This window comes from Lepidochelys olivacea (genome assembly GCF_965140295.1).
Source record: "Lepidochelys olivacea isolate rLepOli2 genome assembly, chromosome: 9".
NCBI lineage: Eukaryota > Metazoa > Chordata > Testudines > Cheloniidae > Lepidochelys > Lepidochelys olivacea.
Genome location: NC_140419.1, coordinates 65644204 through 65667674, shown reverse-complemented (window position 1 = coordinate 65667674; position 23471 = coordinate 65644204). Strand labels below are relative to the sequence as shown.

At 40.8% G+C, this 23471-nt stretch overlaps 1 protein-coding gene across 3 annotated transcripts in view; it reads right to left on the bottom strand.

Annotated features, from left to right (window-relative positions):
• PCDH19 (protocadherin 19) overlaps window positions 1–23471 on the bottom strand; it is a 112580-nt gene that overhangs the window by 29892 nt on the left and 59217 nt on the right. Inside the window, exons 3-5 of one of the 3 annotated variants that reach the window (XM_084639366.1) lie at window positions 21956–22014; window positions 16186–16358; window positions 13201–13254 (exon numbers count right to left, since the gene is read on the bottom strand). In XM_084639366.1, coding sequence (XP_084495492.1) covers window positions 13241–13254; window positions 16186–16358; window positions 21956–22014 — 246 coding nt within the window. In that variant the 3' untranslated portion in view covers window positions 13201–13240. The remainder of the gene's footprint in view (window positions 1–13200; window positions 13255–16185; window positions 16359–21955; window positions 22015–23471) is intronic. The other 2 variants (XM_084639364.1, XM_084639365.1) reach the window with 2 other exon arrangements.

Here is a 23471-nt window from a genome sequence, read left to right as displayed (position 1 = left end):
TCCCAGATGCTACAGTGATGACTGTTGCATATAAATACCTGCATAAATATATTCCCAATTAAAGAGACAGAGAGGGAGGGTGAAATAAGGACAGGATTTCCACTCGATTTCAAGAGAGCATTTGATACTGCTTTCCACCACAAGACAGAATGGTTTACTAAAGTACAGTAGTGTGCTGAATGGGGAGTTGATGACAGGAGTTAAACATTTCTTATGAGACATGAAACAGTGTCCATGAAATGAAATAGCTCAAGGCGGAATGATGTCACAAATGAACTACAACAAAAGGCTGGTACCAGGACCATTTGTGTTTCCCTTGCACATAAATGAGTTTGATATGGGCATGGTTACATGTGTTAACAGCAACACTGGAGGGCAACAAAACTTTGAAACAAGACAGACAAATTCAATTTGTGTCGAATAGTTTAGACTGCTGGGTTAACATGTGGCTCATAGAATTCCACAGAGACGAGCTCTATTGCAAAGTAAATAAGGTCTATAAATCAATAAGTCTGCAGAACCAAAATTAAACAGAGAATCATTTCAGAAGCAGCACACGGCAGAACAAATGCAGAACATGAAAACCAAACTTGAGGGAGTTGCAAGGTAGAGTCTGTACAGCCTTTAGTCCCCTTAACATGGTTTCTGAACTTAGTTTAAGGAAACCAAAAAAGCTAGGCAGAATGAAGTATCAAAACCCACGCTGTGATTCAATTGAAGTGTTCTGGTGAGCACAACTGTCAGTGACACAAATAACTCAGCAGGCAAACTCAAATAGTGAAAAATAGCAAATAAATGAAAGTCCAATACATATATAGCATCCAATACTATAGCTATTTATACAAAGCTATTTATACAGTTTAGTAATTTACCTAGCACTCACAGTAGTGCTTGTGGCTCCATGGCCTTTTCTGATTTACTGTTGTATTAGGTTTCAGCTTCAGTCTTCTAGCCAAATTCTCCTCTTCCAAACATGAGATACCTCTTTTATAGCTTCTCACAGAGCTGTATCCTCTGACCCAGAAGCAGCTGATTTGAATTGAGAAAGATTTTTTTTTCTATAACAAATCACAGGGCTCCTCCACTGGATCAGAATTGGTTTCAGTACTAAAGCAGCTAATTGGAGGGAACAGAGGTGAGCAAGCAAGTGAGGGCAGTACCTTCCACTCCACTCACACAGGGGGTGTTCACTCTCTTGTATCCATACATGTCAAAAGCAGTGAAATCCAAGCAGATCATTAAAACAGGAACAAAGGAGAGAGAAGAATTTTAAGGCATGAGTTGCTGCCGATCATATAATGTATGCAATACCATAACATTATGTGCTGCAGTCAACAGGGGAAGCATGCAGCATGGTGCATTTTGACAGACATCTATAGGCTCTTCAATGAGACTGGAATATTCAAAGGAACCAGAGTAAGTACCCACCTCTCATATTTCAATGGGATTAGGGCATCTAATTCCCTTAAACTCCTCGAGAAAACAACAATCTAGATCCTTTATTGCTCTGTGATAAGTCACTTAATTTCAACTAAAACAACGTTTCCTTTTAATATACAACTGAAAAACCTAAGCCACACTAAGGCACTCTTCTGTTTAGCCAATGTATCCCAACAATACAATCTTCCTTAAAGAGAGAGCTTCATCTTGCAAAGTGCTCTGCACCCTCAGCTCCCATTAACTGGGGGCTGAGGATGCTCAGTACCTCGCAGAATCAGACAATGGATCTCATTCTCTATACCTTGCACCTTAACACTCAGACTGTAGCCCCACAACACTCATCCCCAGCACACCTTGGGAAGTGCCCCGCCAACTGCATTGCAGGGAAATCTGTAGCCTCTTTCCTTAGTCCTATCTGAATTTTGAAACCTCAAAAGACAAATTATCACAAGATGATTTGAGACCAAGGGTTTAGAATTGGAAACAGCAGAGCGCCAGACAGATTGTGCACTTGATGGCCTAGCTAAATGATCCGCAGCCAAACGTGAGTTATGCTCTTATAAGACAAAGAGCGCCAAACAAGGCCGGTAGAACAATTTTTCTCCTGTTACAGCGTATCCAAGCAATTTTCGTCTCCTACTGTTTAAATTGAAGAGATTATTTGTGTCATTTTTTTCCATTCACTTCTCTACTTTTCCAATGGGAATTCACACAAGCGAGGAGAGATTTTTCCACAACGTTGCTCCACTTGCACAAAATGCAAAACCACACACTTGGCAATTTCCATATTTGGTGAGGTATTTGGCAGAGATCTAGAGCTTGATGCATCACTGTGTAATTCCAGTTTTATGTATTCAGACCAGACTAAAGGTGAAGCTGCAGAGTGGTGAATTCAAGTCACTGCCTGCCACTTGCAGCCTTCTATAGCCGAGGTTGAAACACCAAAACATGGCATTGGCTTAAGAAGCTCGTTAAGCAGTTCAGTCATTCTGCAAGCAGCAACTGCTACTGTATAAAGGCAGAAGGTAAAAAAAACAGGTAAGGAAAAATGTACAGAGGATATTCACCCTAAAAATAAACACAGGAAGATGCTTGGGCTTAAAAGCGGGGAAATGTACAGGAAGTACCAAAGTCCTAGAGCACTGTTATTTGTACTATGGCCTTCCAAGCCCCAACCAAAATCAGGGGCCCCTTATGCTACCCACTCTACCAATACCTAATGAGAGAGAGTCCCTATTCAAAAGAATTCATAATCTAAATAGACAAATGGTGAGAATGGAAACAGAGGCACTGAGCAGTGAAATGTCTTGGCCAATGTAACATAGCAAATCAGTGACAGAACACAAATAGAATCCAGGCCTTCTGATTCCCAGGCAGTGTTGTATCCACTGATTTAAGAACTCCAGATCCTAGAGCCCTTACTCAGGTAAACTTCTGTCATTGAATTCAACGAGAGATTTGCCTGAAAACCAGGGTGGATAAAAATCAATTATTTATAAATAAATAAATAAATTGGATTTTTTTTTTTATTTAAATCAGATTTTTTTGATAAAATGCTTTTTGAGGAAAAAACCTATTTAAAGATAGTTTTAATTAAGATACATTATAGCTCAAAGATATTTCATCATGGAATAGGGATTATAAATTCTAATTCTATAGTAGGAGACAATATATTCATGTAATGTTTAAGAAAAGTTTTGTAAATGAGTTCCAATAGTTCATGGATTAGGGACCCAAACTTATACGGTTCCAGGGGCTTCTGTATAGATTATTTAGTTAATCTTTCTATCTACCCAACGGGACTTAGTGCTCAGTCTAGAAGATACCATCAGAGATGCTTAGTTTTGCAGTTCTCAGACTGTGGATTTGTGTCTCCAGAGACAACATGCTTGTTAACAGCAAAAATGTTTTTAAATAAATAAATAGATAGATAGAGGTGAGAAATAACAGACCTCAACCTTATTGTCCCTTTGCAGATTTGTGTACACAGAGTCAATCCCTTACCTCTCTCTAAAAGTGCAAAGTTTCAAAAAGTTCAATGAATAGAAGATTGTTGGGGCGGAACAGATCTGGACAAGGAGAAGAAGTCTGGAGATAAATGTGAGAAGGGAAGGACAGGCAGTAGGAACAAAAGTGAAACTGTTTGAGCAGCATATTCCAGAAGTCTTGAGCTCTGAGTGTAGCCTTCTTTGATTTGAGATCCACCATACCATTCTCTCAGTAGAAGGGAAAAACTATAATGGCAGCAGGCCGTAAGAGAGACCCAGTTTGAAAATATTTTAATGAAGTTCCTCTACCTGTGAAGAATATGTACCGGTATTAAGGTTATAACAAGCAACAAGAATGCACTTTTATGTAGAAATCCATGATTAAATCGAGCTTTCCTGACTAGTGATTTAAATCAATTGGATTTAAATCAAATCCACCCTGCTGAATACACAGTGACTAAAGGCTTCACATGTTTTTCATAATTCTGTGACCTGTTTAAAACCATCTATCTTATATTCATATATGCTGTATAAGAAATAAATCTAAGACTCCCACTTGAGTGGCAGCATATCCTTTAAGATGGATAAAAGCTGGACACTCTCTTTACTGTGTAGTGTCAATTACAGCAGTTCTGATTTTTATATTGTTACATAGATCATTTAGTAAAACAGCTTAAGTAGAGCCTTGCAAATCCACAGATATCCACTTTATATCTATGGACCATTTTTGCAGATTGGATGTGGCTACAAATTTTGGATGTGCAGGGCTCTAAACTTAAATACGAGCTCAGCGGTACAGTTCCCCTCAGCAGTAACCCCATTGTAAATCGCAACATTTTTGACATATATTATTTCAGAATATTGCAGATTCTTGTTTATTTATCCAATGAAGGTGCATTTGTTCTTCTCTACAAATTTGTTTATAATGGAAATATTTTAACTTTAAAGAACCCTGAACCAGGCAGAGTCCATGATTTTTCTCTGCTACACTTGCTTACTGTACCAGTTTTGCCATGGGGAATAAAACCAAACATCAGATTTACACCCAAGTGACCATGACAAAAATAAAGCCTTGTGGAATGAAAGGCTGTTACTGGCCATGGCGTCACTTCAGCTGTTGATGGCTGTTCTGATCAGACAGTATTTAGCTCTTGGGCATCCAACTTTCTATTGTCCGTGTGGACAGTATGTTAGCTCTTGTGGTTATGGGACTATGGTAGCTGACAGCTGAAAGTGTTTTTAATCATATTGGTCAAAGCCATAAGTCTTTGGAGACCTGATCCAGGGTAAGGGTGATGTGGGGCATTCTCCCACAACTGAGGACATAAGGATACTTATTTGTATTGAATATCTATGGCCTGATCTCTACACAGACCCATAATGAAGGTGATAGAGTTTTCTATAAAAAGAAAAGGAGTACTTGTGGCACCTTAGAGACTAACCAATTTATTTGAGCATAAGCTTTCGTGAGCTACAGCTCACTTCATTGGATGCATCAGTTTTCTATGTGTATGACCAAGAGAACATTCAGTGCCCCTCAGTGGAGTAAAAAGAGAAGGAGTACTTGTGGCACCTTAGAGTGGAGTGTGATGTAACTCACAGATGGAACACTGCGGAACGTGATGTTATTCTCATACTGAGATGTCTGTACAGAGTTGCATCAACATTATCAGCAGACTTTGTGGGTACATGTTATGGAGCACACTCACCATCACGCTTCAAGGCATGATGTTGCAGGATTCTGCATCTCTAGCACCACCTGCAGGTCATGTATCTCTGCACATAATTCAGTCCTCCTGCTGAGAGGCACCTAATAGCTCAAAGCAGTAATAAGAATCTCTCAACAAATCTACCCTTCTCTGAGCTCCTCCTTCAACCTCCTCCTTCAGCTACTCCAGAGTCTTCTCCCACAGCTCCAGCCTTGAGCGCTGGCCCATCAGAATGAGCCTTTCTGAGGTCTCTGCTCTCTTGCAGCTGCTGGCTCAGGCCACTTCATAGTGTCTCTCTGCTCCCTGTGGTTCCTCCCTTCAAAATGAACTCTCTCGCCTTTTATGAGGCCCAGGACTCCATTAAGTTATCACCTGATGCCTCCCACTCCCACCTCTCTGCCTGAGAAGCAATTAATTTAGGTACATCTATTGTACCTGTGCCATAATTAATAGACTCTTAATCCTTTTCCAGACCATGATGGAGTTTCACCCCACTGCAGCGCAGTATTACATAAGCCAGAAAGTGGTTTAACTTGATAGTGACCGGTTGGCGGACAGAACTCTGGTCTTTAACTACCAGCACTGTGATATTATGTACTGAACATCAGGAGCGGCTGCAGCTCAGTCCCACCATCTATAGTGATTATTCCTTTAATAAAGCGTTCTGTATTTTACTGCGGCAGCAAAATTGATGCAGGTTGCCATGGTAAGTACACATTCTCTTGTTTAGTAGCATAACAAACAGCTTTGTAAAGTTCACTGATTTCAGAGTGATTTCTCACCCAAAGAGCATGCTGCCCGGGTTCCGTAAGTCACCTGTTGCCTAGTCAATCTGGCGATTTTAATTAGAATAAATTTTAATCCCTCAAATGCAACACTTTGTGCTGCTGCACCACTGGAATGTAGAGACATCTGTAAATTATACAGGTTCCAATGACATTTTTTCTCTCCCATTTTAATTACAGCAACATTACAGCATTCATCATATGAGCCTCCGTTAAACAGCAGCATAGCCACCCTCAATCATAATTAAAGGGAAAGGCCTTGCAATTGGGAGCTCTGGAGTTGATCATATTTCCTTTGAAAATTGTATTTTAACATAGCGATCCACACGTGGTAGTTTTATTTGGTTCTAATTAGTGTCATGAAGGAAACACAAAAGGTTAATAAGAGATGGTTGGTTTGTAATGTAAGTTTCCTCGTGCCAGCCCCAGCAGTTCAGTCTGTTTTCAAACTCATTAGCTATGTAGATTGATTACAGTCTAAGATCAGGAAGTGCTCACTTGCTGTGCTAGCAGAAGGTTAGTTTTTATTCATACACCTACCCTACTGCTAAATATGAAACAGATTACTTTAACCATTACCACACCTCATTGTTGTGATAGATTGAATGAGTTAATATTTTCCTTCTAGGTGACTGGGAAAGGGGAAAAAATGGGTATGTGCACTTTCTGGCTTGTTTATGATTGAGAACCAAGCCACAAGTTGTTTGCTTATCTTAGAAATACCAAGTCTTATCTTCATGATTTTTGCAAAAGGATGACTTGGAGGACCCAGAGAAAAGGTTAACTGGACTGTAACAGAGAGATCTTTTCTTCAAACTCTACATAGGAACTTGAGTTAAATAGATATTAACTAAAACAAACACAAAACAAATGGGTTTAAACCATTTGAACAAAAATCACTACCCCTCTCATTTAAGTTTTGCTCCCTTTCTCTCTCTCCAATTCAGAGCTCTCCAGAGAATCATTCTAAAAAATAAGTTGGACAACACCTACATTTTTATTTAAAAAAACAAAAGGGAGAAAAATGTTAACTAAGAAACCACACAAACTTTCACGTACATCACTAAGGAACAAAAAAAAAGGCACAAACCCAAGTTTCAATTTTCCTTTGCAAGTGACCTTTAACAGACGGAAAAAATCACCAGTATGTTCACATCTGGAGGACTATTTCCTGCACATATAGGAAAATGGGCTCAATTATCTACAAGATCTAACTTCTATGACCTTGGATTGATTGATTTTAGTGAAAGAGATATTCATAAGGTTGAAAACTGAGGAAAGCCTTCCAGAAAGCCCAGAACATAAGATATGGCTTGTTATGCAAAGAAAGTGGGATACAAACCTGTTTATTGTTTACTATGTTGCTTTAAAATCTGATTTGTTTTTATATCTTTCTATAGATATTTCAGTATCTCCTTTTCTTCATTTGACACCATGTTTCAGTGCAGGGTTTAATCAAACTGTACATGTGGAAATTTAAAAGCTACTAAATCTACAAAGCTAAGAAAGTAGTAACACAGAGGATCCACTAATGCCTGCAAACAACTCTACTGCCGGCAGGATTCTCTAGTGTCTACTAATTCTTCCACTACCTTTGAGATCAACTGCTGGTAAGCCTCAGATACTGCCCATGCGCCTTGTGCACAGATCACTGGCACATTAAATGAATGCCACCCCAAATGACTGCCACCCTGGCCTGTTGCAGCAGAAGTTAAATACTTTACAGCCCAACAACTGGGGATGACCTGATCCTGCTGCCCAGCTCTATCTTTTCAGGTTATCAAGTGAGGAGTTGCAGTCCTTTAACAATCTGAGTTTCCAGTTTGGTTCCCTGTATCCGAAGCCTGCAGGATGTGGACGCAACATTAGCCTTTTTCACAAAAGGATAGTAGGCAGTTGGGAGAAACGTACACACAATTTTCCACTAACTACAAAACCAGCATCGTCACATCAGCCATTCACAATACATGCTAGCTCCCTTCAGCATTACTCCAGTGAGGCATGCTGAAGGCTTTCACTAACACTGTACTTTTGGATGCTCAATAGGCAATAATTTAAAAGGTGCAAAAACAACAACCAACTCCCCTTCTTATTCTAAAACTCAGTGTGACCACGTTCCACAATCACTTCTTCCTGGGTTTAATAATTCATTCACAAGATGGACTGCTCCTTCCAAGCTAGCCTAAATGCATTGTCGCTATACCACTGAGCTTGTATTTAAGCTCTTTTACTAAATGATCAATGTAATAATACATAAATCAGAACCACTATAATAATTGATACTACACGGTAAAGAGATCTTCCAGCTGTTATCCATCATAAGGGATATACTGCCATTGAACCAGGAGTCTTAGATTTCATTTCTTATACAGCATATATGAATATAGAGAGTAGATTTTTTAAACAGGTGGGATTTTTTTTGTTTTTGTTTTTTTAATGCAGCAGTGCCTCTACATCCAAAGTCCTAGACTATATCACTCGAATCTTCATACGGGTACAAAAACAGATGACATTAACTGGCGTTTTGCAGTACAAAAAGGACTCCCTGGTAAAAAACGTCTGTTTGAAACAAGGACCAGAATCAACAAGTTATGTCAGCTATATATATATTTCCAATTATAAATGTTAGTCAAGTTGCTTAATGCACTACTGGAAGGTGCTCTGAGATACTATGGAAATGAGCACAGTATAAGAACGTGTATAGAACAGAATAGGATCTAATCCTGCAAATACTTATGCATGTGAGTAACTTATCTACACTAATGCCCCTTTACAATGCTTTGGCAGTGGAAAGGGGGCCTTAAATTGAGAATAAAAATTTAATTAATTCCCACTCAAAGATCCCTTGACGCTCCCAGTGTAAATGAAAATCAGACCCAATTAACTACCCACACATACATGCCTGCAGGATCAGGCCCTTAAACATGATATTTTCTGCCAATCTTTGCTGCTGATTTGGTACTAGTAAAATAAAAGTGTTGCTTTTAGAATCAGTTCTCTGAAGATACATGAGTGACACAAAGCAGTTTATCAAAACCCCTTCACCTTGATTTTTAAAGCTTTTCTATTATTGCTATTGTTATTTCTACCACGAGCTTTTTATGTGTGTGCGATTATTCTAATTTTCTCCTCAGATTCTATTTTTATGATAAACAATGAATCATTGCTTCTTTAGGGAAGGCATTGTTTCGTACAACAGATGTTAAAAATATTGACCACGAATGGGAATTCAGATAAGTTTGAAGTCTCTGTTGCTGGCGAACATAAATAAATATTTGAAGTAGTCAGTTACACTTTTGTTTCTAGATAAGCAAGTGTTTCTACGGCTTACGTTTTTAAAATACATGTATACTTCTGGCTCACAAAAAGGTGAGGAAAAAGTAACTGAAGAGATCTAAATATTTCTCTCTATACACACACACTTTTGCAACCAATATGTTTGCAAGAGGACGAAGGCATTAAAAAAAAAAAAAAAAGGACTCTGAATGAGCAAAACCAGGGGAGAAATAACTACATGAATTGCAAAACAGTATATCTAGCCTCAAAGATGCTAATTCAGGTCCTTCGGGATCTAATCAACCTCTTTGTTGAAGTAAAGATAAAACTTTTTGACAGCAAATGCTATTCTGATAAAATGGAATTTTCAATTACTCTATGAACATCTGGTCCATGCTACCATTTATGGAACAGAGCACCACACTGCCTTGAAATGTCAGAAGATATTCCACACCAAGAATTTCCCGCTTTGCTGAGAGGCTGGGAGGAATGCAAGTTAAGAAGTTTCAAAATTTAAAAAAAAAACATTCTGCCACTAGCATTCTAACCTGCCATTGTTTGATTGAGGCCTTTTCTCGACTGGGCTTTTTGCACCAGTAGCTACCCTGATATTTCAAACTCAGTATATGAAGCATTGGTGGAAATCACAATTTCCACACAAACTCTATTAGAAGTTTACACCACCAGTGGAAATTGTGATTTCCACCAGCGCTTCATATACTGAGTTGACACATCGATGTAGCTGATGTGCACCTTCATTAGAGGTTTACACCAGTACCCTGGAATAAAACTGGAGTGATGCAATGGTGAATTAGGTCCAGAATATGTATGGCTTGCATTCTACAGCACATTGTTATATCAAAGGTGCAATAGCAGTTAGGTGTAAAAGGAATCAGTTTCTTCAAAACCTTGTTTTCCCAAACAAATCTGCTACGTGCAAGTTCAATTGATGAAAGAACTGATAAATAAATATGTTGAGTAAACTAATTGTAAAGCCCTGCATCTCCAGAAATAAACAAATGATTAAACTGCAGTAGGTAAATTCAGTCATGAAAGGCAAAGAAACGGTAGTGTGTGTGTTCCTGTATGTTCCATTTGGTATCAATTAGGAGGAAAAGGAAAACAATTCAGTGTAGTAATGAACTCCAAATTGGGTGCATATTACAGCAATTAAAGCAGTCTTTTCAACTGATGAATTTATAATCAATAATTAAGATCATGAGGTAAAGAGGGACTGGGCATGCTTCCGACTTCTAAAATATGCCAAGCAGCAGAGCTCAGGATAATATTTCTGACCACATGCTGCTACCTTTGACACTAGGATCTGCCATTTTAGAGGTGATGCTTCTCTGTGGGACACCTACATGATTTCCAAAGAAAGGAAAGGGGGAAAGGCACTGCCTTCTAGCAGAGTAGTGCATGCTCAGCACCTCTCAACTCTTCAGGGCCCAAAGCCACACAAATAAAGGGACACTGTCAGGTAGTTCAGGTAACACATTTCATTTTAACAAACAAACAAACCAGGAGGAGTTTAATAATATCATGGACCTGACTCCCTTGCATCAGCTGAGGATTAAGAGTACAAAGCAGGGCAGGGCCAGGATAACTAGCAAATGTTCTGATTCAGCACCTCTCAGCAGCAACCTTCCTACAGAGCCCCGCCAGAACTAAAAGGTGACCTCCCACCCCCCCTTTCTCCACACACACAAAACTCCCAAGGAGGGAGGGGGACACAGTGGTGTCATTGCACTGCATGCATGTCATCCAGGGATTAATCCCTCCTGAGTGCAGCTTCCCCCATAGACACAGAGGGCTGCACTTTGCACACCCCATGCCTCCCACAATTGTATTTGGCCTATGTGATGGCACTCCTGAATTCTATCTAAAGCTAGAGCAACTGGGCTTTATGAAGCTATTTTGCACAGGGACTGGAAGAGAGTGATGAAATTTCCCCCCAAGTTACAGGCAGGCAACTGGATCCTTAGCCCTCCGCAGTCACTACTCCTACTTGTGAGCTGGAGTAGAAGGTCTTTGTCCCTCAGCAGCAGGTTCCCAGCCAATGGACCCTTTAGTGTGGATCCTGTGTCCTTACCCAATACACCTAATCACGCTAACATATTCACAGCCAGCATGGAGGTCAGCTACCTACCAGCATGGGGATGCAAAGTCCTTCCCGACCCAGAACGGCCAACCAGCCCATGCCTTCCACCTGCTAAGAGTGCCAACAGGTGTTCCGTGGTAGAGGGTTTCATCTACAGCTGCGAAGACAGCTTTTCAGGTTATGGACACGTTGTGCCAGCACAGAACTGCTTGGTAAGGACAGAATTTATTAACAAAGGTCTTAATTCTGTCCCCACTGATTTCAATGAGAGTTTTGCTAGTGACTTTAATGATCAGGCTGTAAGCTTTTGCCCAGGCATAAGAATGCTGAGTGAGAGAGTTCAGAAGTTTGCCTCTCCGAGAACACTATAGGTAGAAGCTTGGATCAAATTTTGTTTACACCTTCCTGCAGGAAATCTAAAATCTCAAGGATCAAGGTGTGCTTAAACAAGACCCCACTAATCCCCATCTCTCATCAAAACCCCAGAAAAAGAAACAATCCTAAACCCAGTCGAGTATTTTAAAGGTTAAAGTTCATTAGGCCTACAGGATAGCAACCGGTATCTTGTTAGAAGCTCCTAATTTTCAGAAGCATCCTTGATATCAAGATGTTTCATAGGCCATAGGGGCTTATGCCAACCAGGACCTCATATCAGCAGATCAAGAGTTACCCAGAGTGGATAAGGAAGACTCCTGAACCCTTTGGATGTCTCACGAACCCTGTGAGAACGACTATTATTATTGTAGTCTAATTACCTTGATTTTCTTGATCATTTTCTGCAGCCTAAGTATCAGGACAAGGCACAGCCCCTGATGAATGAGTGAGCTTCTGACAACTTTCCTCACCCTTACCTTCTTTTTTAGTATCTGCTACAAAAATTAATCATTTTGTGCCTGAACTCTTGTTGCTGCTATTCTACAACCACGCTGACGACTTTCCAGGCAAGATTCCATTCATTCCTCTGGGAAAACAGACTTCTGATCAGTCAGTCTGCCTTTATGTCCACCTCAGTCTGCCCTAGGGCAGGACATGTTCCAAAGCCCTTTTGACCAGGAAAAGGGATTCCTTGATTACCTAGATGGTTTCTCCATCCATGTTTAGCTAGGCCACTTCCCTGCCTGATGAAGAGGTATTGTTTGTGCAGCTGCCAGAAATGGAAATAGTAAGGCAGACTGCTTATAGCTCTAGAATACTTATGTAAAATTCAGCTTCTTGCCTAGATCACCAATCCTAAATTGTTTACTGGTTCAGGAGAGTTCCCACTAAACTGATGACTAGGTTTATATTCCAGATACTTGGGGCCTGGTTCTGATTTCATTTAACCACACGGAAATCACAAGTTACTCCATTGTAGCGAAGGGAGTCACAGTATTCTAAAACCAGTGTATCCAATTCAGATTTTTGATCTTTCTGTATTATTATTGGAAACATAGAGAACTCTGAAAACTGCACCAAAATTGTGTCTGTAGGCACATAACAGAGAGCCAGATTCTGCCACCCACACTCATGTTGAGTGGTACCTTCCCAGATGGACCACGTGTCTCAGCAGGAGCCAAAAGCCCAATTGTTCCCTGCCCAACTGCCAAAGCCTCCAATTTTCCCCTTATGATCTCCCCTGAAGCAGTCGTGTTGTCACTCTGTGGCACACTGAAAACTGATACCAAGGAGAGAACACAGAATAAATGGAAGAGAATTTCAAAATCAACAACACAAGGAGCACTGACTGGTTCTGTTATTCGTTTTCATAGTTGATTCAGAGCCCCAAACAGAGCACCGCAAAATTTCCAGCATACTGCATCAAAATGTCACAGAATCCAGGGGCCTTACAACAGAACTTAGGTCCATTTAGCTGCAGAGTAGATGGGGCCTCAGGTATGTGTTACTATACAGCATGTACCCACCTTTTTATAATTGGAAGCAGCAACACACGCACACAGGTGCCTAGTTTTTGGAAGCTGTGAATGCCAGAGGAGACAGGCGTCAGGAGAAAGTTAGAATAGCCACAATACTTGCCCAACCATGTTCTGAAACACGCAGCTGACGGTGGAAGCAGCCCATGGCCCCACATCAAGCCCAGGAATGCTAGCATAATATCAACATAAATACTACTAATAATGTCCTATGCTTGGTCTAGAGTACTCCCACTTCTAAAAATAGCCACTACACCAGTGTTAGTAAGGATTCAGGACCAAAGTCAGACCTGATATAAGTGGTGACTCCAATGGAACTGTACCTATCTTACACCAGATCTAAATACGGCCCTCCCTCAGTGTGTTAGTTCTCTAAGTATATGTGAAATGCCATCAGCAGAAAAGGATGTAGAGAAGCAGCATCCCAGACACCAGAATAAGCAGTTTTAGAAGGAGCAGGCTGTGTAGGGATACTTCAGCCATGTAGTATCCAGATCAAAATTTTGACGCAGGCTGTAACCATGTAAATGCATATGGCTCAGAGCACATAGCTAGGTCTTCTGCTCCCCATCACAGGATCCACAGAGGAGGGCTTCCTCCCTCCCATTTAAAAACCCCTGCTCACATGAGAGTGTTTACTCAAACCCAGCTAGATGGCAATACCAAGCCACAAGTTTTGGGAGGGCAGACCTCAACCCAGTAAAGCACTTAGGCCTGGTCCACACAAGAAAATTAGGTTGGAATAACTGTATCTTTCAGGGATGTGAAAAATCCACACCCCTGAATAGCATAGCTGGCCTAGGTCCCTGTGTAAACAGCACAAGCTCAATGGAAGAATTCTACCACCTGTTGGGGAGGTGGATTATATACACCAAAGGGAGAATCCCTCCATTAGCGTACGTAGGTAGTGTCTAGACTGAAGCAGTGCAGCTGTGCATTTTAAGTGTAGACAAGCCCTTAGGCCCTGCTTAGCTCCAACTATGTGAGTAGCCCCACTGAAATCAATGGGACTATTAATGTGCTTAAAGTTAAGATGTGTTTAAATGCTCTGCAAATCAGGGCATGGCGAACAATCCTGGCATGGCATAAATATGAGGATACTCCCATATGTGACAAATATTAATGAACAAGAGCCGGAAGTTACAATAAACTGAGTTTCCCTCAAAGAAATAGCCAAGAGGGAGATCTGCAAAGGCACAGTCTGTGATAAGCACCCAATTCCCATTAAAGGTCAATGGGAGTTGGGCACCTGACTCCAATATGTGCTTTTGTATCTCTCCCACCTAATTTTCTTCACCAACAGTTCATACCGGATGGAGATTTGGTTCCAATATATTGAACCAAATTTATCACCAGTGTCACTTTACTGACCAGGTCTGACTCCAGCCCATTCTTCTCAATTCATTCTCATTGTTACCTCATGCACACTGCAGGCAGTGCACAACCTTGTCAGAAATGTAATCTCTGTCAAATCCTATCTGGCACTCCCTCAAGATTGTTTTTTGCTAAAAAATGTGACAAAAAAAATTAACAGATGTTGTTCAGACCATTCCAACAGGACAGGAATCAATTATAAGCATTTTCGCTCCCAGAGCCATCTCTTACTGCAAGGAGCATCTTAGGAAACCTTTTCCTGATTGAAATGAAAAAACATTTCTTTGTAATATAAGAATAATAAATGATACCTATCAGCCGGCATTCTCTGACACAGTGCTAGTCCTTGGAGAATTAAATTGCCACTGTATAGTTATATAAATGTTTAATTTTTTCCATCTTTAGCCACAGTATGGTTGTCTGGAAAATACATTATCATTGTAGATGTCACCGCTCTCCAGTTAATGTGGCTGACAGTATAGAATTGGTAGGTGACCTCTATGTACTCCAACTTGCACAGTTTTCCAGGGTTAACTGTGGCCATTTAACAGCATCCCTCAGGAATTAATGTAGTGATCATCTTTTAGAGGAAATATTTTAATGACACGGATGGTGAGAACTCTAATTTTATTAAATCAAAACAAAGGCTTTTAATGATGTTTACCATGAATGGAATTCAACAGCTGAAGCCCAGTTCAAATCACAGCACTTTGTTTTCACAACCTTAAGTCTTTTAGCAGTGGGGCTCCCAGTTGAGCCTCAGCTACAGCCTCTCTCAAGAGATATCCAAACATCCCTAAGGCATCCCTGAGCTTGAGCACCAAACTGCATTCATACATCTTAATTGAAAATGACAGGATGTTTGCAGAGGATGTCTGCATCAGTAAGACATTAAAAGCGACATTCGTGCCCAAGTACATATGAAGGAATGGGCTCAGCTGAACTCTTCTGACTATTTTCCTCCAGCTAACACTCATTTGGGTTTAGATCATAGCTTGATTTTCCAACTCTGCATATGGGTATGTGTAATAGGTGAAACTGCAGTTTAATGGGGCGGGAAAGACACAAATACCTCGCCCACCTGACTGAGCTAATCTCCTGTGGAATGTGTGAATAACGTGTATATATGCTCAGCTGACCTTTTCAAAATGTTGTGTGGATGATGTCTGCTCACAATCTCCTGAAATCCTGCTACACCGTGTCAAAAATAGGGCATGTGATCTTTGATTAAGAAAGTGAGGTCTAGTGCAGCAAGCATCTGACCAGAAACAAGTAACTCCTGCTCTAATTCTAACTCTGCCACTTGAATAGCTTTCACATAAAAACGCAGGGGGCAGTCTCAGTTTCTCCATCTGTGAAATGCAGGATAATCTCCATTGTTTACTTACTTGATGGGGGGGGGGGTAGTGAAGATTAATTTATATCAATACAGCACTTGGAAGATGAAAAGCACTATATGCAGTAAGTGCTAAGCATCCTTATCACACACCCATGCAAAAATATATTCTAGCCATCAGCGTCCAGCTATCTAACATTACTACAGTCAGAAAGCTCCACAGATCGCTCTCTTAACATACAATATTTTGCACTGACACAACCTACCTTGTTCAGGCATCTGAGACCCCATGGAAGTAACACTGGTGTTCAGCACATCGTTGACGGCAGTGTCACAGTACAGGCCCCGTTGGACATCATGTTCACTGTCAGTCTGGTCACTCTCCTCATGCCCACTATCCTTGAGACTATTCCCCTCTAAGTCCTTGAAAGTTGAACTGCTGGGTTTAAGAAAGAACAATGATTTACTGTCATGTCAAGTCTGATCAGATAAAGTCTCTCTTAGCCAGGATGATGTCATAACCCTGAAGCAAGACTTATACCAGCTGTATTATCTAGGGGGAAAAAAATATCTCTTTCATAGGTAGTCACAATACAGAACCACAAAAGAGTGTTCCCAGTATGACACACTAACAATTCTATTCACTGATCTTTATGCACGTTCCAGTAGGCAACTAGAACTAGCTGCAAGCCTGAAACAGGAACTGCCTACAGGTTTGTGAGAATTACAGAAAGATCTTGCTCATTTATCACACAAGCAAAGTGCTGCTGCTCATTGTGGAATAAGCCAAAGAGATGAAAAGTTGAAGTGGCGCACAGCTGAAGCAGACTGGAGGCAAGATCAGGAACAGAGGATCACCTTATACCTGAGAAGAATAGGAAGAGACAAAGTACAACAGCAGTTCAACCTATTCAACTTGGCACGTCACATACAGCTCTGAACCATTCTAACAGAAAAGAAATGAAGGTCTCCTGTGAATATGGACAAACTATTGCTGAATGTGCCAGGTACAGCCTGGTAGAACTTCCTGGCTGTGCTGCTGAGTACAGAAGGTACAAAGAAAATGGCAGTCAGGACAAGGACTAATGTATTGCTGAAAAAGGAGCCCTACAGGAGTAGCACTGTCTCACCACATCCATGCATCCTGCAAAACAGAAAATCCAACTTACATTGGTCTGCAGAGTTATTCTTTTTATACACTGTGGAACTCAATGCAACAATATATTATTGAGGTCAAGAGCTTCATAGGATTCTAAAAAGGATTAAACATTTATATAAATAAGAACATTCAAAATTACATTAGCTAGGATAACCCCTTATAAGCTTTAGGGCATAAACCAACCTCTATTGCAGCCTGGCATTCGGAAAAAAAAATTCCCTGTGAAGAAAGCTATTCCATATATTGTCCATTATGAAGTTTCTTGCACCTTCTTCTGAAGCAGCTGTCTCTGCCCACCGTTAGAGACAAGATACTGGAACAGGACAGACCCTTGGTTTGATCGGATATGTCAGTTCTTACGGTGGTAACAAGCCCAGTAGCAAAAGACAAAGCAATGCACAGTACAAACTTCTGAGATTACCTTTAAGAGGCCATGGCAAGAACTGCACGAGGTGTTAGGTAAGGCGCATTGGCCTGTATGTAGAGAACATACCTGCAGAGCAGCACACCCTGACTACCATCACCATTAGGAAATGAAGATGTTCAGCACATTCTGCCACCTGCGCTTTATGAGGCTGGAGCCAACTTCACTGACACCTGGAAGAGAGTGGCTACAGAACACAGGCCAGGGAGAGCCTTTTATTGGGCAGAGACCAGGTAACCAAGAGCCAGAAGAAGCAGATGAGTATAATTCCAAGGTCCATGTGACTTTAAAAGGCCTCAGACTTCTTTTGAGGAAACTGGCTTGTTTTGTTTCAATTATTATCATCACTGTTATTATTTATTTGTATTGTAGAAGCACCTAGGAGCCCCAGTCACAGGCAGGACCCCATTGTGCAAGCCACTGCACAAACACTGAACAAAAAGACAGTCCCTGCCCCACAGAGCTTATCTTAAGAGGCACTACAGTGAAAGCTTCTGGCTGCCCTGCTCAACACCTTTCTCCAGTACTGGGTACTTTTGCTTGGGGGCCAATCCTCACAGGACCAGGGCCTAAGCATGGCAGAATCTACAGTCTCATATATGAACTCTGGACTTTGCTCTTGACATCTCAGATTAGCAAGAGTTAGAACCTAGCATAAAACTGCAGAGTAAATTCTGGTCGTTGTGGCAGGAGCAGGTTATTAATGCTACCAAGGTATACAAAGAGGTGGGTGCGACTCTGAGGGAATCAAAGGCAGAGACAGGGAGCTCCTGCAGGAAATCCTACACAGAGCAAGGCTTGGGGGAGGAAAACATCATCTGCATTTGGTTTGACCTTATACAGTGACTGATGTAACAAAGTTTAGTTTTACAGGTAAAGATATTACTGGTTTGAGAAGGTTCCCCTGTGGCTTAGATTTTCAAGAGTGACTGTGATTTTTGGTGCCTCTGTTTTTGACAATTCAAAGGGACCTGATTTTCCAAAGGCGCATGCTCAGCACTTTTTGAAAATCAGGCCTCTTTAAGGTATCTCAAATTGGGCATCTAGAATCACTAGTCATGGCCATGTACTTACGATAATGGATACTGCTAGAACTGGTGAGCTCTCAACTACCTAAACTAAAGCTGCCCCCACTTGACAGTGCCCATAGACTTGTTATATTGCAAGGTGGAAACAGCATCTGCTTAAAAGCTCCATTTTATTTCACTTTCAGGTCTACTCCTCTAGCACCCCTTATAAATGGTGCTTCATTGCCTTCCATGTGATATGGAGAGAGACAGCAGCACAGCACTGATTACAAAAAGTGTTGCAAGAGCAAGCCAGTAACATAGAGAGCTCCCAACAACAGCTAAGGGTGAAGTTTTTGCGGTAGATGCTCAGAGCCCAAAGAGCTGAGGACCGGGAAATTCTCTTCTCTGGTTTGAGGATGGATGCAAAATGGGAAGCAACCAACCCTAGAAACTCTTGGCAGCCATGCAAACTGGTGTACAAGGTAAAGCTTTAAGACATCAGGCTAAAATCAGACATAGTCCATTTTGAAATGTAGCTGGCTCACAAGGAACCCCCAGGGAAGCAAAGAGGACAAGCTGATACTGCAGCATTGTAAAATCAATTGGTTACTGCTGGGGAGAAGTTGGTGAAATATACAGGCTGCCCATCCACATAGAGACAGAGGCACTCTAGAAAAGAAGGTCTGTAAAGGAGAATGCCTGAGAAGGAACAGAAGAAGCAAAATCTAAACGAGCAGGTGGATAACAAGGAACAGAGGGCTCATTTAAGCCCTCTCCTCCCCAGTGCTTAATTTGTAATGAAAGAGATGCCAGGGCTCAAGCAATTTTTTTACTTTCATAACTGATATGGCAAGCCCAGAGGTGCCGGAGCTATGAACTGCCAAGCCTAGAGGTGTCAGGGCTCAGCCCTAGCAAGCCCTGGCACAAATTAAGCACTGCTCCTCCTACTTCAGTGCTGACAGCACTTTGACCAAGATGAGGCGGAGATTGTCCCCTCTCCATTTAATTTAATTGCTTCTTTTTGAGGTACAGGAATGAACCAAGATCAGGGCCCCACTGCGCTTAGGCACTGTACAAACAGAGTAAGTGAAGGTCCCTGCCCCAAATAGCTTACAATCTATCTAGGCAGGCAATTCAAATGTCAGCATCAGGGCTAACTACCCAGGAGCTCTCTTTCACAATGTCTTTCAACATTACTTTTACCAAAAAAGGACAAACGGGTCATATCCTCAGCAGGTGTAAATAAGCATTGATTTCACTGGACCACTTTACACCAACTAAGGATCTGGCCCAAACTTTCCAGCTAGTTGGCTTTGACTAAAATCATTTAGTCTTGGGAGCAATCTGTGCTTCAAAAGCTCTGAAGAAATAGACATTTTCATTACTTTGCAAAGCCCCTTTGTGTCTCCACGGAAACCAAGTGGACCACCTACCATTTCCTGCTCTGCACAACCACAAAGGGAGGGAGCTGTGAAAATACATTTAAATTGATAAACCTTCAAACACTACCTTTTAAATAAAGATGTCCATGTTGAAGCCACTGAACATGTTGAAGCCAGGCAACATCAGAGAATTTTAAATTAAGAAAGTCTTTCAAATCCAGAATTAATTTTTGTGTGTGTGTGTGTGTATGTGAGAGAGAGAAACAAATAAAAAAAGGGTATAAACGGATTAATTAAACTCACAGATTTTGGGAGATTCACATACCAAAGGTAAAGCAACTACAACATTTCCATATAAACAAAGATTTTGCTAAATTAAAATTATTCCAGTGTTTAATAGATGACATTTCAATTCTCAAATGTCTGCCTCACATTGATGACATTCATCAGACTTCAAGTGCAAGACAAGTAAAGGTGGGTGGGGGAGATATTGAACATAGAGTTGCCATTCAGAATGTGCAGGCAATCTGCATGACAATGCATTTCCTGCAGTGAGACAGGCCATAATGCAACAGTCACACACACAACATGTTTCCACCACTGCCACTTTTCTAAAGGAAAGGCAGGTTTCTGAGTATCAGCAGCTGCAGGAATCCCAGAACAATACAGGCTCGGAGTAAACCTTGCTGTGGGAGTCAGGAATGCTGCTTGCTTTTATGTTAGGTGTAAAAAAGAAAAGATTAATAGATTTGTTTTTCAGAAGAATGAATCCTGACTATATTGTGAGGAGTGATACGTTGCAGGCAGCCCATTTCTCTCCAGCAATCACATAATCATTGTTAAACATCATGAACAATGCGAACAAATATACCTGCCCTTCATTGGCTGAACTGAAGCTGTTCAGACAATGCACTTGTAATTCCCCTTGTTATATTTTTAAGATGTAAATACATGGGATTTTAGCCAGTAAAGTAATTGGATTTTTTCTACTATTGGAAGAAGATTTAAACAGTTCAGGGCCCAGCTCTGCTCTGTTACACCTTTGCTGCTCCACTGTCTTAATGAATAAAACTTCGCAGATAAAACTGTGCAGAATTTGGTCCAGGAGTTGCCTCCTAGACCCAGAGTCAGGGATGGGAGGGAATCCTGAGTGGGGGAGAGAGCTGTTGGATGAGTAGTTCTGTTCCTCCACCTCTCCTGGCCTGTCTAGTCCCACCCTGAAAACTGGAGTGCAGTAAACCCTCCCAGAGCAGAGCTCTATGACTTACATGGGATAAGGATCTCCTGCACTGAATTGTGGCCTCCTGATTAGAAGCCATTTTGCTGCGTCAGGGTCTTCTACCGTCTGGAAAGTGGAATGGGGGAACTGAAAGTTTTTAGACTTCCCCCACAAACTAAATTCATCTCTTGGTTAGTTAAGATACAACCCAGTTGAAGTCAATGGGGTTAAGGTGGTGTAACAGAAATGTTAGCCAACTACTGAGCTCATTTCTTCTCCTATTGATGAAGACTTAGGATACTATTGAGAGCAGAATTTTACCCAGTAGGCCAAATTCACCCAAGGGGTAACTGCTGGGGTGAAAATGGGATGAGGATTTAGTACTAATGTGAAAAAAATCCCAACAAAATTATATTTTGCTTTAGTATTCCAACTAAAACAGTGAACAAATATCAAAACCCAATTACCTGGCCCCAAATAAGTTTCTTTTCCCTCCTTACATGGCAGGGAGCTCTCACCATCCAGATCTATCATTTTATTCCTGTGCTTTTAAATGGAATAAAGTCTATGAATTTTAAAGTTGACAGGGTAACAGCATTTTGCCTAAGTCATTGCTAGTTCCCAGTGAGGAGGCAAACATAACAAAAAAGATTTCCCTTTATTAAAAACCACAAGCAATGGGATTTAATAGGAAGTAAATACTGTTTTAAAAAAATCATATGATTATTCCAGAAACATTTTGCATACATAACATTAAGAGGCATATAGTAGGGCAGAAAAGAGTGCTAAACAATCTGGATTTGGCTATGCAAACTGAAGCATTTTCAAGCAAACCCACATACCTCTTTATTAAATGGGCTCTGCTGTTCACATAGTTGGAATCAAAAGAGTAGTTTTCAGTCTGAAAGGAGGAAAAGAAAAGAGAGATAGTTATAAATGTGATTCACCTACCCAGAACCTCAGGTTTGCAAGGTTCATTGCATTAAGGACAAAGGCAATTAACTGGTAAATCGTCCTGCACCGATCTGGGCCCAGGCCTGCTTATCCTTACTCAGGTACAATGCCCACTGGGAGTTTAACCATATGGGGAGTGTAGAATGGGACGCTTTAATTAGGATAATGTCTGCCTTCAGATCTACATGGGCAACCCCCTTTGGACCCAGTCGTTACTCAAAATATGAGCCTGCATGAGGCATTCCCAATTTATTTAATGGCACCCAGATTCTATAGTTTTGAATATACCCATCACAGGAGCGACAGTGTGGTCTAGTGAGCTAGGAACTGGCTATGGAATTGGGAGAGCTGAGTTCTAGCTCTGGCTCCAACACTGACCTGCTTGAAAAAGCTGGTAACGCCCAACTTTATGAAAGCAGCCTCTAATTTGGGATACCTCAATTTCTGAGTGGCCCAGTGTAGGACATCTGATTTTCAGAAATGTGGAGTAGCTGCTGCGTTCAGAGAACCAATCTGAGCCCCCCAAAATAGATGCACACAAAATTAATGGACATTTTTGTAAATGTTGACCTTCCCATTTCCATGCCTCATCTGTAAAATGGGGATAATGATAGTGCCCTACCTCAGAGAGGGAGCTATTAGGAGTTTATACAGCATCATATGAGGTAAACAGAGTGGGAGTTCCACATGGTGTACAGCTGCATGATAGAGCCCTCTGGCCTTACCCTGGCAAAATTCCTATTGACATCAATGAGAGCTATATTTGTGTGTGAAGGTTGAATTTGTCCCTTAGAGAGCAAGAAATACATCTGATGAAAAATGAATACCTTAAATATCCTACACTATTATTTTTTTTTAGGCAGCTGAAGTCTCCAAGCCCTGCCAGTCTTTATATAAACACTTGACAGAAAAAGGCTGACTGGTGACCACAGAACAATTTGCAGAGAAGAAACGATGTGACCACACTCTGTTACAAAACTAATTGCTTTTAATTCCCTGATGGATCCAGTTCTGCGTGTGGCAATTTGGCAGAAAGTTCAAAAGGTATTTTTCTTATTAGTGTATAATTAACATGTTAAAATATTTATTGCATAGATATGTAAATACCAGCAAGGTAATCTCCTGCTGGAGAATTTAAAGTGGGCGCTTTATTTTAAATTAGAGCTGTCAATTAATCGCAGTTAACTCACACAATTAACTCAAAAAATTAATCGGGATTTAAAAAGTTAATCGTGATTAATCGCAGTTTTAATTGCGCTGTTAAATAATAGAATACCAATTGAAATTTATTAAATATTGTGGATGTTTTTCTACAATTTCATATATATTGTAGTCTGTGTTGTAACTGAAATCAAAGAGTATATTATTTTTGCTTACAAACATTTGCATTGTAAAAATGATAAA